The sequence below is a fragment of the Lepus europaeus genome, chromosome 10 (assembly GCF_033115175.1).
Source record: "Lepus europaeus isolate LE1 chromosome 10, mLepTim1.pri, whole genome shotgun sequence".
NCBI lineage: Eukaryota > Metazoa > Chordata > Mammalia > Lagomorpha > Leporidae > Lepus > Lepus europaeus.
In genome coordinates this window covers 32,757,374-32,773,134 of record NC_084836.1, presented here as the reverse complement: position 1 = coordinate 32,773,134, position 15,761 = coordinate 32,757,374, and the positions used below count along the sequence as shown (strand labels likewise).

Here is a 15,761-nt window from a genome sequence, read left to right as displayed (position 1 = left end):
AACAAGTAGCCACAAACTGAATGGCTTTAAACAACAGAAATCGATTTATTCATAGTTCAGGAGGCCAGGAGTCCAAAGGTGTTGGCACAGTTCATTCCCTTTGAAGGCTCTGGGGAAGAATCTGTTCCATATCTCTCAGTATTCCTTGGCTTATAGGTGAAACACTGCAATCTGTTCTATTTTCATATTGCCTACTTTCCTCTGTGTCCCAGTATTTATTCTGTTCTTTGGGCATAATAAAGATACCAGTCAGGAACAGGTATTTGGGACCTAAAATCAAATGAACGGAGCCTTCTTGAAGAGAGTTCAGTACCCAGGTGAAGTGTTTTTAGTAAGTGGAACACCAAGTGGCTACCCAGGCTGACCCCAGCAGTATAACTGGATTGAGAAGTAGAGCTGGGACGCTTAGGAACTCTGAAGCAGAATAGGGTTAAAGTTAGTGGGATTTAACACTAGAAGAAGAAAGCTCCTGAGAAAGAATTTGGGTGATCTACAGAGGGTCTCTCTCAGTTTTCAGTACTAATAATTTCTTATCAACATATATTCATATGTGAGGAAATACCCAAGGTCAGTGTAACAAGTTGTTGTGTTTCCCCAGAATGTGTGTCTACTCAGAACTTAGAATCTTTTTTACCCACTTAGTTAATTAACATGAGATTATAGTAGATTGGAGTGGGCTCTCTAAATCTAATCAATGATTGGTACCTTTTAAAATAACTTTAATTATTTATTTGAAAGGCAGAGCGAGAGAGACATTCCACCCACTGTTTTACTCACGGATGCCTGCAGCAGCTGGGGCTGGGATAGGCCAAAGCTAAGAGCTCTTAACCTCATCCACACGTTGGTAGCAGGAACCCAGGTATTGGGCCATCATCTGGTGCCTTCCGGGATGCACATTAGAAGGAAGATGGATCAGAAGCAAAGGCAGAGCTCCATCTCAAGCACTCTGATGGGATGTGGATGTCCCAAGTGGGAGCTTAATAACCCACTGCACCACTTGGCCCCCCCTGCTTTAGAGAGTTTTTTAAAAATTTTAATCAGAAGTTCATAATTTAATGAAAGCATTCTGCCATTTTATTGTAGTATGTATTCTGAATTTGTCTCATTATAAACTTGAAATAGATCACCTGCTTGCACATCAAACAGTTCTTAATAAATGTCATCATTTTGTACTATAGCTAACTCTGAAGTATCCATAATTTATATTTGATCTTAGTTTAATGAGACACATATATTATTTTTAATATTGTTCAGTATTATATGTATTGCATCCATTTTGTGTTTAAAAAATGTTTTAAAATTCTTTTTCATTTTCTGTACAGGTTTGATAACCCAGCTGCTGTAAGCCCAACTCCTACCAGGCAGCTAACTTTTAACTACCTCCTTCCAGTGAATGCTTGGCTTCTGTTAAATCCTTCAGAGCTTTGCTGTGATTGGACTATGGGGACAATACCACTTATAGAGTCATTTCTAGATATTCGAAATCTTGCCACATTTACATTCTTTTGTCTTCTGGGAACTCTGGGAGTATTCAGTCTCCGATACCCTGGTGATTCTTCTAAGACTGTTTTAATGGTATGAAACTTTAGGTTTTTAGACTGTGTTACATTTGGTTGATTAAATTAGAGGCTAGCTTTAATTCATCAAAAGAATTTCTTTTAAAGATTATTTTATTTACTTGAAAGACAGTTACAGAGAGAGGTAGAGACAGAGAGAGAGAGGTCTTCCATCTGCTGGTTCACTCCTCAAATGGCTGCAATGACCAGAGCTGAGCCAATCCGAAACTTCTTTATGTCTCCCTTGTGGATATAGGGGCCCAAGGACTTGGGTCTTTCTCCGCTGTTTTCTCAGGTGCACTAGCAGAGAACTGGATCAGAAGTAGAGCAGTTTGGACCTGAAACAGTGCTCATATGGGATGCCTGCACTTCAGGCCAGGGCTTTAACCTGCTGTGCCATAGTGCTGGCCCTGAAAGAGTCTTTCTTAAAAGAAGTATGCTTTGGGGCCGGCGCTGTATCATCGCGGGTGGGGCCACGGCCTGCAATCCCAGCATCCCATGTGGGCGCCAGTTCAAGTCCCAGCTGCTCCACTTCCGTTCCCACTCTCTGCTATGGCCTGGGAAAGCAGTGGAAGATGGCCCAAATCCTTGGGCCCCTGCACCTGCAGGGCAGACCCAAAAGAAGCTCCAGGCTCTTGGCTTCAGGTCGGTGCCGCTCAGGCCATTGCAGCCACTTTTAGATTGAACCAGCAGATGGAGGATCCACACCGCCCCCCCCCCCCCCCCACCAATCTTCTCTCTCTGCCTCTCTGTAACTCTGCCTTTCAAACAAAGAAATAAATCTATTAAAAAAAAGTATGCTTCATTCAAAATCATCCCAATTTTTAAACTTATTTAATCATAAAATTATATAGCAGAATTTAATTTGCAGGCATAAGTTGATGTATACATTCTACATGTAAGATGAAAATGTAATTATGAATTTCCCTAATTTGGTAGGAACTCTGAAATCATGAAGCATCTCTCTTGTCTTCGTTTTCTTTATTTTTTACCTTTTAAACTTTTGGAATAAATGGATAATATTGTGTTCTTGTTTTCCTGCCACAGAGAGTAGTATCATATAGTTCTCATTACAAGGTTGTCAGCTCTTACTGTGGTCAGAGACCTCCGCACACTTGAAAAGGCATTTTTTTGCTGTCATTTTCTGAACTGTTTCTTGGTAGTTTTTTACTCTGCCTTCACTCATAGTTCTCATAGTTGTTATTATCATCCTGAAGTAGCCTTCTTTATATTTTAATTACTATTCTTCGTAGTATTAAAATGTTTCATCAGTACATTATCTAAATAAAATGATAAAAATATTTGGATTTGAGTGTTGAATGTCCTTACATTTTTTTAACTTAGTAAACCATCTTTTTCTTTCTAGGCACTTTCTTTAATGGCATTACCATTTATTCCTGCATCGAACCTTTTTTTTCCAGTTGGATTTGTTGTTGCTGAGCGAGTATTATATGTTCCTAGCATGGGATTCTGTATTTTGGTAGCACATGGATGGCAGAAAATTTCAAACAAAAGGTGAATCTTTATATTAATTTGTTTACTACTTACTAACAATAAAATAAACTGTGACCCTAAAGTTTTAAATCCATATTTAGTTCAGTTTTATAAATCATATTTTTATGTTTTTTGGGTTTCATCTTGATAGTTTTCTGCCTCTAATTCAGATTAAGAAAGCTCCATAGCACCTACTCATCCTGTGTTCTTTATCCTACTAATATAATTTTATTTTACAGCCTGAGATGGAAAAAACTTTGAGTCAGACCCAGATGAAAATAGTATATTTTTAAGGCTGGAGTCACAAATGACCATTACCATTTCCATATGCAGTGAAATGATAGTCATCCTACATAAGTGAGTCATATGGAATAAATACATGAAAAGTGCATATTGTAAGCAGTTTATAATTTCTTGCTAGCAAAATTATCTTCATCATAATCTTTGTATCCTAGTTGCCTTAAGTTAATACTTATGGAGCAGTATACTTAGAAACTCAAATTGTAGTATGTATTTTCTCATTGTACACAATGCTGTACTACTAAAATTGTCAAGTCAAATTTTTAGTGGTCAATTAATACTAATGTAAAAAATAATAAATTTAGATTAGCAACTTGAAATGAAGTGATCACATTTCTCACTTTTTTATTTTCTAGTCATTCCTCAATCCACAGAATTCTGACTTGTGTCCACATTATTACTCTAAAACATGTAACAAATCACATTCTGGTAGATACATCCAATTAACAGTTTTATTTAAAATTTATTTCCCTGATGTCATATAAAGTATCTCTTCTGATTCTGTTCTACTTCTGTTCCTTTCCGCTCTGATTCTTCTTGCTGTACCCTCTCCCTGAATATTTGTATTTCTCAGGTTTACTCATAGCTTCATTTGTCACACTGTATATGCATCGTAGATGATCTCTTTCATGTCTACAGTTTTCAGTACCATGTCTCAAACCTCCTTTCTTAGCTCGACCCATATATCCTGTTATAATCACTACTAATTCTTTGTATCTTTAGATTTGTTTTCTCATTAAATTTTCCTACTCCTTAACTTCCTTTTGCAGATGTGAGAGTTGAAGCTCATACAGGTCACCTGAGTTACCCAAGGTTACACAGCTAGTAAACAGCAGATTGAAATGTGTACTTAACTGCTTCTAATGACCATGTTCTTTCTGATCTGTACTCCCTTGTTATGTTGAAGTGCATCTATCAAAATGAAAGAAATTGAACCATGTTAACTGGGGCAGAAACTCAGATCATTTAGTATTAATTCATAGATCATGAAAGAATAACAATTTGCCTGAAGTTTTATAAGTAATTTGCATCTATTTTATAAGGAGTTAATTTTGCTATGAGTATATAGGCAATTCTAGCATTAAAGTGTAAGATTATGCCGAGAGTGTCATGATAGTTCATGGTAAAACTTATGAGCAAAAACCATTTCCAAATACAGCTAATGTTAAGATTGACGCTTTGGAAACTCAATTAAGAATACGTAAGAGCTGGCTCTTTGGCCCCACAATTAAGGCACCTGTGTTGCCTATGCTGGCTGCCTGACTGCCTCCTGACTCCAGCTTTCTGCTGATGCAGGCTCTGGGAGGCACTGGTGATTCAGTTCCTGTCTCCAGGCTTTTATCCTACGTTAGCTGTGACCATTGTAGGCATTTGAGGAGTGAACTAACAGATGGTAGCTATGTCTTTATTTTTCTGCCTCTCAAATAAATTTTTTTTTGACAGGCAGAGTTAGACAGTGAGAGAGAGAGACAGAGAGAAAGGTCTTCCTTCCATTGGTTCACCCCTCAAATGGCTGCTATAGCCTGCGCGCTGCGCTGATCCGAAGCCAGGAGCCAGGTGCTTCCTCCTGGTCTCCCATGCGGGTACAGGGCCCAAGGACTTGGGCCATCCTCCACTGCCTTCCCGGGCCACAGCAGAGAGCTGGCCTGGAAGAGGGGCAACTGAGACAGAACCGGTGCTCCAATTGGGACTAGAACCTGGGGTGCTGGCACTGCAGGCGGAGGATTAGCCTAATGAGCCACTGCGCCAACTCAAATTTAAAAAAAAAATCTGAGATTACTAAAGTTGTAGGCTTTGGCACAAAAGTATTCTTAAGTATTAAAAGTCATCTTGTCATTTAATCTACTTTTAGAATATATGGTTGGCCCTCCATATCCATGGGTTCTGCTCCTATGGATTCAATCAGGGTATATCAGAAATACTCAGGGAATAAAAGAATGTGCTGAACATAAACAGACTTTCTTGTTCTGTAAACAGTGTAGTATAACAATCATTTACATAAAATTTACCTTGTATGAGGTATTGTAAATAATATCTTGTCATGCTTTTAAGATACAGCAAAATATTCATAGGTTACATAAAAATACTACACCATTTTATATAAGATACTTGTGCATCTGCAGATTTTGGTATCCACAGGGAGCCCTGGAACCAGTCCCGCACAGATACCAAGGGACTACTCTGTAATGTGATTGAAGTCTGCATTGGAAGGTCATATTTATTTTTTTTTTCATTTTCATCTAAAATTGGATGCTTATTAGAATGAATTAGAATAAAATCAGACATGGTATTTAGGAACACTTAATATATTTCTTACCTTTGAGAACAAAGGTAAAATATCTTTGGTAAATGGATAATGTTTTTTGTTTTGCTTTTTCTTTTAAACAGTGTATTTAAAAAACTGTCCTGGGTTTGTCTGTCTGTGGTGATATTCACTCATGCCTTAAAAACCCTTCACAGAAATTGGGATTGGGAGTCTGAATATACATTGTTTATGTCAGCCTTGAAGGTAAAGTATTGTTCAGGACAAAGTAAAGTATACCACAATAATTTCTTGTAGATGTTTTAAGTTATCTTACTGCATTTGCAATTAGATACTTAAATATTAAAACTGTTACTGAAACATTAATGAAAATAATTTTTATTTTATTTATTATATAACCAAGATTTTTAAGTAACACTTAATTGTATGTCCAAAGCATGAGTAATTCTCTAAAAACTCATGGAAAAATGGAATTATATGTTATATATGATTATATATACTATAATGTTTATTATAGTACAAAGGAACTTTTTTTTGTTTTCTCATAATATACATTTTCCATGAACTTTTAGAGGACTCCCTCAGGCAGTTATTAGAATGTATAAAATGATAAAAATGTTTAAATCAAAATATTAGACCATTGGTTCTTTTTTTTTTTTCTTAAGATTTATTTATGTAAAAGAGTTAATGCAGAGAGAGAAGGAGAGACAGAGAGGTCTTCCATCTGCTGGTCCACTCCCCACATGGTCACAACAGCCAGAGCTGCACCAATCCAAAGCCAGGAACCAGGAGCTTCTTTTGGGTCTCCCACTCAGGTGCAGGGGCCCAAGGACTTGGGCCATCTTCTACTGCTTTCCCAGGCCATAGCAGAGAGCTGGATTGGAAGTGAAGCAGCCGGTACTTGATGCCAGCACTGCAGGCAGCAGCTTTACCCACTATGCCACAGTGCTGGTCCCTCCATTGGTTCTTAAGATTTGCATATTTACTTTTTAATATTTATGAAACAGGATAATTCTTATAGTGAATAAGTCTTACAGTTAAAATAGTATCCTTTTTTTTCTTCTTTCCTGGTGGTATGTAAAGTCATGGTGAGTCTTATAATTGAGAGCAACTTAAATTCAATATAATAAAATCCATAGTGAAAAATGGCACCCTATTGTTAGGGGGGTAATAAATGGTTACAATACTATAGGAAACAGGAAAAACAGAAAGTAACAACATTTCTGTAGAATATATAAATCAGAAAAGGATCTTTTGAAGAAAACACAAATTTGGATGGACTTTGGCCTATTGGTTAAGACTCACATCCCCTATCAGTGTACCTAGATTTAGTTCCTGGCTTTGGCTCCTAACTTCAGCCTCCCGCTAATGCAGAGCATTGGCTCAAGTAGTTGAGTTCCTGCCATCCACATAGGAGAACTGGATCATTTCCCTGGCTTCAGACTGAGCCAGCACTAACCATTTTGGGTATTTGGAGAGCAAAACAGCTGATGTCACTTCTGTCTCTCTGCCTCTTAAATGAATTAAACACACTCACATTAATTTGATTTTTGTAATGATGATCAGCCAAGATTTTTTCAGGTTCTCCTTTACCAATGTTTCTATTCAAATCTCTAAATGTTTAATTCCTTTGGCTTTTTTTCACTTTCCTTGGCCTAAATTCCTGCCTCATTCCAACAGTCTGTGTGGCTTCTTGATTTGACAGCTACTGAAAATCAGATGTACTACTTAGTAGCTCCATACCTTCTCTAGCACAGAAGTCTTCAAATAAGTGTGAACTGTTTATCATGCTTATTAATACACACTCAAGGAATACCAGTGAGCTCCATAATTTTGCATATCACTCCCATGATAGTGATTGAAACATACAACCCTATCCACTGCTAGTTCTTGGTTGAGGATCATCCTTTAGCATGCCTGTCTGTGAACTCTGAAAGCACAAAATGAACTTTAGTACCAGGGATTGCATTACCATATTAGACAATGTAAACGGCTTTAAATATTAAGTTTATAATTTCCTAAAAGTAAAACGTTAATGCAATGTTTAAATATATTTTTATATTCTAATACATTTTCTCTTAAAAGGATAGAAATAGACCCATGCTTTCAAACAGCATGATGCACTAATCATTCAAATCCTAATGTATATAATCGTGTTTGGCACAGTGGTTAATCCACTTGGGATGTCCACATCCCATATCAGAGTGCTGGGTTTCAAGTCCCCATTCTGCTTTCCATTCCTTCCTGCTAACATGCACCTTGGAGGCAGCAAGTGATGGCTCAGGTACTTGGGTTCCTGCTACCCACAAGGGAAACATAATCTCAGTTTCAGGCTTTGGGCTTCAGTGTGCTTTAGCTCTGGCTATTGTGGGCATCTGGAGAGTAAAAATAGAGGATTTCTTTCTGTTTTTGTATATCTTTTCATCTCCCTACCTTTCAAATAAAATGAAATTGAAGCCTACACTGTAGCAAAAGAAAAAATGTATAAATTAGACTACTGTGATTTTAGTATGTTGATTTCAAAAGGGAGGGGAAGGTAAATTTGATGAAATAGTCTTTATTTGGCTCCTTCCTAACTACTAGGGACATCTTCATGGAATATTCTATTCCTAATAGTGTACCAAATAAATATCTGTGTGAACTGCAGCCAGGTAAGTTTTAGTTGTAACTCATTTTTATTTGTACTTGTATTTAAGGTAAATAAAAATAATGCCAAATTATGGAATAATGTAGGACATGCTCTGGAAAATGAAAAAAACTTTGAAAGAGCTTTGAAATACTTCTTACAGGCCACCCATGTTCAGCCAGGTAAGCATTGTTAATTAATAAATTAATGGATAGTTTCTTTTCTTTTAAAAACTTGATTATGTTTGGGGATAATAAGGTAGAGTTTGTTTTCAAACTTTCTTCCAAGTAGCTTGAATACTAGTGTTCTAAACTTTGCTCATTTTGAATTGCACTCTGTATGTAAGAGTTACTTCTATCAGACGTATGAGGAATTTTTTAGCATAGTTGTTGGGTGGCATAAATAAGCATTTTTGCTGAAGTAGTGGTACTAGTAGGAAGTGGTAGTGGTGTGAATAAAGGGATCAAGAGAAAATAAGGTAATAGGGTTATGGTTTTTGTTTTTAGGTGGGAAAGAAACAAAAGCATGGGTGAGACTAATAAAGGTGAGAAAAGTAGACTTTCAAGGTGGCTGAACAAATTAATCATTGTCCTTGAACAGATAGAATCTATTGTATAGGATTAGGACTTCATTTAGTCTTCACAGCTGGTATTTAACCTGTGTAACAGGGAAAGTGTATTTTATGGACTTGAATTTAGGCAGATGTTTAGATGGTATAGAAGAAGCTTCTAAAGTTGTCTTCTGCTGGCTTGTTTTCTTAGTGAAATGGGAAGCAAAATCATCGGTAGGAGGGTATGGGAGAGGAAGTGTTGGAGATCCAAGAGTGGAGAATGTGAAGGATTCATAAAAAACAATACTTTGCAAACTTTAATGTTTATATTAATGCATGTTCTGATGTAGATTTAGAGCAAGTCCTGAAAATATACATCTATAATAAACTCCCGAATGGTGGTTAAACCACAGTTGGAGAAGCAAAGATCTTGGAAATTAGAAGAGTGTATAGACTGGGAAGATGTAGTATAATTGCCAGGCAACTCTATTATTCTATGTGAAATAAGTAATACTTAATTTAAAACTAAACCAGTTGATGTAGTTACATGTTTTCTCCTGCTGTTGGTCATCCATGATAGTGATGTGCAGGCATGGTGAACTTGGTTAAATAGGATGAGAATTTTGCCAGATGTGTATTGCCAAGCAAGAAAGAGCTAAGGGAGTGAATATGTTGATATATAGAATCTGAACTGGTTAAGCAGGAATGTGAGATAGGATGAGGAATGGAGGAAATTGTTGTTAGAGTATGTTGTAGTTACAGCAGCAGTAATTTTCTGTAGGAGTATAGTTGGCATTTGAAATATGCAGAACTGTATGACAGGATACGTGCCAAACAGGACCCCTACCTTCCAAATGCCATCTTTACTTTCAATTCAGAGTGACAAAACCAAAAAGTAGCATTGACACATTATTAGATATCCTTGGAGGGATGTAAAGTAGTAGACACTGCCCCATTTTTTTCTTATAGATATATGACTATGACCGCTCAATTAGTTAAGGTAGAAAGGAGATTAGAGTCTTCAGGATAAAGCACATCAATACAACAGTATTAGAGGGCTAGTGGGATTGGTAACGAAACAAGCAGGGATATTGGATAATAGACTTTAATGGCCTGAGATTAAAGATACATTATTTTAAAAGAATTGAGAATTATCTGAAAGTGACAATAAAGATCAAGGAGGACATCTACTCTTCTTCTAGGCTCGATGTTAAAGAAGGATTAGGAGAAGAACAATGTCACCATGTAGAAGAAGTACAGGGTAATCAGGTCTCCAGAACAAACCCAAAGTTCAGTTAGATAAAAGTGTAGAGAGAAGGTTGTAGAAATAACAACTCTTGGTCTCACCTTCCTGTTTTATCTCCCACAGCCCTTTGTATAATTTAATTTTTCTTGGCATATGGGGTACATGTCCTGTGCTTCCTTACCCTTTGCCTTTGTTTGTGTTCTTCCTTGAATCTAGAATTTCTCTGTTTTCACTTCTTCTCAACCACTTGTCACCACCTTTTACAACTGATCTACAAGGCTTCTCTTCCCAAAAAGATCTTCTGTCATTCTGGCTAGCAGCATGTATTTCTCATTTGTAAAGTCCATTACAACTTCCTCTCTACCTTTTTATGATTTTTTGCAATTTCTTATTTATTGCTTTCCTATATTTACTTAAATGTTAATTTATTAAAAATAGTCATTTAAACTATGGTGTACTCTTGGAGTAGCATGAGCATCTGTTTTATCTTTTACCCCCATATCATCTAATAGAATCTTAATGTCACTAGTATGATAGTTTTAATTTTGAAAGTTTAGACTCATTCTAGGAGTTTTCAGAGAAGCAAAATTATCTTTGATATCAGACAGTCGGGAGCTTTGAGACTTAGAAGATGGAGCTGGCTTCTTCAGCCTCATCGCTGTCCTCTCTAAATTGTGATAGTAATTTTCTGTCTCACAGCATTGTTGTAAAGACTAAATTAAATGTGTGTATATGCATATTCAGTTTTGTCTGGTGAGTAGTGTCCCTATCACAGGTTGTTGCAATTATAGGCATTTCATTCTTAAATGATTTCCCTTCATTGTTAGTGGTTACTACTTGCTGAACCTGTTTCCTTCAATATGATTTCATTTTCACACTTTCAAAGTTGCTGATTTTGTTAACCATGGGCTAGGAAAACAGTGCACCAGTTTATTAGAATTTATTATGAATAAAACAGGTAAACAGGAACACTGTGCCATTTAGATACACTTTGGCTTTTTTTTTAAGCTGTGTTCTTCAAAGATTTGGCAGGTGAACTGATATGTTATTTGTTATTTTACTGCATTAGGATTAGGGAATGAGAAGGGGTCAGACAGAAGTGACCAGGATAGGGTTAAAATGGGACAATTAGTGTGGAGACTCACTGAAAGCTCAGACTCTGGTGTCCTGCACACTTTTTGTCAAAATCAGTTTAGTCATCTTGAATTTTTCCATGCATACTATGTGATGTTTTGGTACATGTATGTTGGTTATCTAAATTTAGAATATTAACAGTTTCTCTTGTTTTATATTGATTAAATTAAATACTGCTTAGAAAGGACTAAGGCCAGTTTCTAGCCCATATTGTATACTCAGTAATATGTACACTGGTTAATATTGATGGCATTATTTTCATTGAATCTGAGGAAGGAGGAGGCAAAGTGAAAAAAGGAGTGAATAGCAAATAGTTCTGTAGGTTTATTCATTCATTGAGCATACATTTCAGAATTTACCATTTGTCACCCACTGTTTTAAGTGCTGTGGATCCAGCAGTGAGTGAAGCAAATTCCTTGCCCTCTCAGAGTTACCATTTTAAATAAAAAAGACAATAAATAAATATATATAGATACATGAGGAGGAAGTGGTACCCAATAAACATACACAAATGTGCATGTACATACATATGCACATGTATTTATGAGAAAGTGACAAAACTATAAGAATAATAAAAGAGTATAGAATAAAAACTGGTCAGATAAAGGGTTGTTGGAGAAGTAGCATTCGACAGAAATGAGACTAAAATGAGGTGACAAACCATAGAAATATACTTTGATGAGGTAATTTTTAGGATAACCAGCTGTGCAAAGAATAGTGAAGAAAAAGAATTTATAAACATTTTGCAGTAACAAAGACATGATTGAATTGCAGTTTTTAATAGCTATCTTGAGTCATAATTGACATACAATAAGCTGTCAGTGTTGAAAGTTTATAACCTAATAAGTTTTGGCATATATAAGAGCATCATCAAATCAAAATAATGAAAATATCCATTGGCTCCCCAAATTGCATGTGTCCTTTTTTAGTGCCTTCTCCTTTATGCACTAGACTCTAAGCCAAATTGATCTACTATATATCACTATAGAACACTTCTTAAAAATTTTATATGAGTGAAATCATGATCAGTAGACTTCTTTTTCCCCCCTGACTTTTTCACTCTGCATAATTATTTTGGTACTCATTCATATATGAGTCAGAAAACCATATCTTTATATGGCCAGATAATATTCTTTTCTGTAGATGTACCACAGTTTATTAGTTTACCTATTGATGGATATTCAGATCATTTTCAATTTGGAGTTGTTACAAATAAAGCTATTGCGAACATTCATACACCAGTCTGTATGGATATTGGTTTTCATTTCTCTTGGATCAATAACTAGAAGATAAGTATGTTATATAATTTATGTATATTTAACTTTTTAAAGACTTATCAAATTGTTTTCCATGGAATGTATTTTATTTTATATTTCTAGCAGCAGTATAGGAACATTCCATGTGTTTCTGGTTCTTCACTTGCTGAGAATATTTATTGCAAAAGGATATTAGATTTTGTCAAATGTTTTCTCCACCTATTAAGTTTCTTTAAATGCCTTTTTTCCATCTATTGATAATTTTTTTTTAGTCTGTTAAGATAGTGCATTAACAATGATTCTATAAAGTTAAAAGAACCACTTGATCATGACATATTGCTCTTTTTATATATTGTTGTATTTGATTTGCTAAAAACTGGTAGGTTTACTTCTCTGTTAATGAGGGATTGACTTTTTTTGTAATGTCTTTCTCTGGTTTTAGCATCAACTGATGGTAACCTTGTACTATTGCTTGAGAAGTATTCCCTCTTCAATTTCTAAAAGGATTTATGTAGATCTAGTATAATTTGTGCCATCAGGTTTGATGGACATCACTAGAGTTTACTTATATCTGTTTTACCATTATCCCATCCATTATTTTTCTAATCCTAGATTTTGTTTTCATTAGAAGATCTGGTTGTATGTCGTTGACAGGGTGTGTGTGTATGTATAAAGGCTCTTCAAAATGTTTATGGAAAATGCATATTGTGAAAAAATTTTGCATGGATTTCAAAATTTTTACACCTAAATAAGCTGACCTTTATATCCTGTTTTTCCACAAAATTTTTGAAGTGCCCTCATGTACCAATGAATTTGATGTAGATTGTAAGAGGAAGTGAGACCTGAAAGATGACTCTTAGATTTATGTCCTGAAAAATTGTAACGGTACTGTTTATGTTCTATCTTGCTTTTTGGTAGAGTGTCAAAAGAGGGAAATCAAGAATCCTGTTTTGTTCCTGTTAGAAATATAGATGAAGATAGATAACTTGAAAGATAAAAGGTCAGGGTTAGATAGAAAAATTTGGAGTAATAAGATGATATTTGACACCTACAACAGCGTAGAATTACATACAGTAGGATTTGTAACATTTTAAATTATATTGAAAACAATGGTGTGAAGGCTTTTGTTGCTTAGTAAGAGTAAGTGTATAAACTACATAGTGTTCTTTGACCAGGCAGAGTGCATATAGATGACCAATTGATTTTGATTATTTTGTTTTGATGATTATATGAGTTTTTAAAAATGCCAGTCACAAAAGTTATAATTTCTCAAATGAAATTACAATTTCCACAGGCACTTTTAAAAGTCACAGGTAGAGGTTTTTCAACAAACACCAAAATTCCCCAAGGATTTTTTTCTTGTTTTATTATTTTTTCCTTGTTTTTTTTCCTTCAATTTTTTCTTGATCAGTTGTTTCATTTTTATCTAAGTTTTAAAATCCTTGAAATTGTTCATATCCATAAACGATTGTGGACATGAACTTCAATTATAATGCCATCAAGATGGGAATAATTTTTAAAACATTCTTAGGAGTTCCCATACGTTTATAAATTTTTGCTTTTAGATAGACACAGTTATGTGAATAGAAAATATTGGAAAGCAACACAAATTACTGTAAGAATGCTTAACTTCACATTTTGGCAGCAGACACATTATTGGGCATAAACAGTTGCCTGATTCTTGACGGCTACATCACTAGTGCATCTGTAGACAGGATGAGTAAGATCACTTGTGACCCAGTAATGTGTCTGATAACTAAAGTTGTTTCAAAGAAATAACTGTTGGGGATAGCATTGTGGCCATAGGTTACCGCTGGCTCCAGTGCCCTCATCCCATATGCACCCTGCTTCCTGTCCTGTCTGCTCCACTTGCAATCCAGCTTCCTGCTAATGTACCTAGGAAGGCAGTGGAAGATGGTTACAAGTGCTTGTGCCCCTGACACCCGCATAGGAGACCTGGATGGAGTTCCAGGCTCCTGACTTTGGCCTGGCCCAGTCATGGCCATTCTGGCTCTTTGAGGGGTCAGCCAGTGGATCAAAGATCTCTTTCCCTTTCTATGTCTTTCCAATAAATAAACTTTGAAAGAGAGAGTGAAAAGAAAAAGAAAAAAGGAAGGAAGAAAAGGAAGTCCTCAAACAAATGGTGAGTATGATTCAAGATACATACAGCAGTTGGAATATGACATGGAAAAATCTGTGATTTCTTTTCATGATAAAGTCAGGGAACTACAGAGATTTGGTGCCAGTGTTTTTAATTAAATGAAATTCTAACTTTTTGGTAGAGGTTAGTGAAAATTAAAATGCAATTGTTTTCCTTGCCAGCTTTAGGGATCTGCATTCTCTCTCTGAATGACTTGGAAATGAGGAAGAAGAAATTATATAAACAACTCTTTCAAAGAGATTTGCTAAGCTGAAGCTCAGAGATTTTAGCAATAGGATAAGCAGGATAACAGCTTGAACAAAGTCCTTAAGTAGGGAAAAGCAAAGAGATTCATTGCCTAAGTACACTGATTATCCTTCAAGCAGTTAAGAAGTATAGGAGGGAAAGCAGACTGTATGTGTTATGCACACAGGTCTATCTTAGTATTAAACATTCAGACAGGTTAAGTTAACGCCTTTAACAGTGGAATGATAAGCAAGTTCCCTTCTGATTTCATTTCCCTGTTGAAAGTAAGAAAATAATAGATTTTTTAGAAGAGAAAAGGAATGGAATTTTAGAAAAGTGAATTGATTGAGGTAACCTAGTGTTGACACACTGGGGTACACTTGAGATTGTGAAGTTCTCATTCACCTTGAACTATAGACAGATTCCTTTATTCATGCTGCTTGTTTTTTAGTGTGCCAGAAAAGCGAGCTTATTCTTTAAAATTCTCTGAAACTCTTTATTCATTTGAATATCATGGATTTCGGCATTTTGCCTTTTCTTTCCCTTTTTCAAATTCAAGTTTACCTTTAAAGTATTAGTATTTCCCCTTCTGGAATTTAAAAACTTTTTAACTTACAGAAATATTTAGAAATTAGGCCATTCCTAAAAGATACCGAATTTCTATCTTTGTTCTTTGAGAAAGTAGGACTGCTTTACTCTAATGTCTGAAGTCTTCATTGATGACAGTATCACCTCTCTGTAATTCTAAGAACTTGATTCCAGTGAGTGAAGTTTGTGTTATCTTTTATCTAAGTAGATAATCTCTTTCTTTCCTAAGTTTTTTTATAAGCTGACTTGAATAATATTTTAAATACTCAGTTAACATAATTGTGATTTTATTTATCTAAATTTCATGTTTGTTTCTTCTTAAATTCTTGCTGTATAATTTTTTCAGGTCCTTAGTTTATATC

The 15,761-nt window shown here is 35.6% G+C and overlaps 1 protein-coding gene across 2 annotated transcripts in view; it reads left to right on the top strand.

Annotated features, from left to right (window-relative positions):
- TMTC3 (transmembrane O-mannosyltransferase targeting cadherins 3) overlaps nt 1–15,761 on the top strand; it is a 50,301-nt gene that overhangs the window by 20,979 nt on the left and 13,561 nt on the right. For both annotated transcript variants that reach the window (XM_062203146.1, XM_062203147.1), the window contains exons 7-10: nt 1,323–1,575; nt 2,923–3,071; nt 5,739–5,859; nt 8,310–8,421. In XM_062203146.1, coding sequence (XP_062059130.1) covers nt 1,323–1,575; nt 2,923–3,071; nt 5,739–5,859; nt 8,310–8,421 — 635 coding nt within the window. The remainder of the gene's footprint in view (nt 1–1,322; nt 1,576–2,922; nt 3,072–5,738; nt 5,860–8,309; nt 8,422–15,761) is intronic.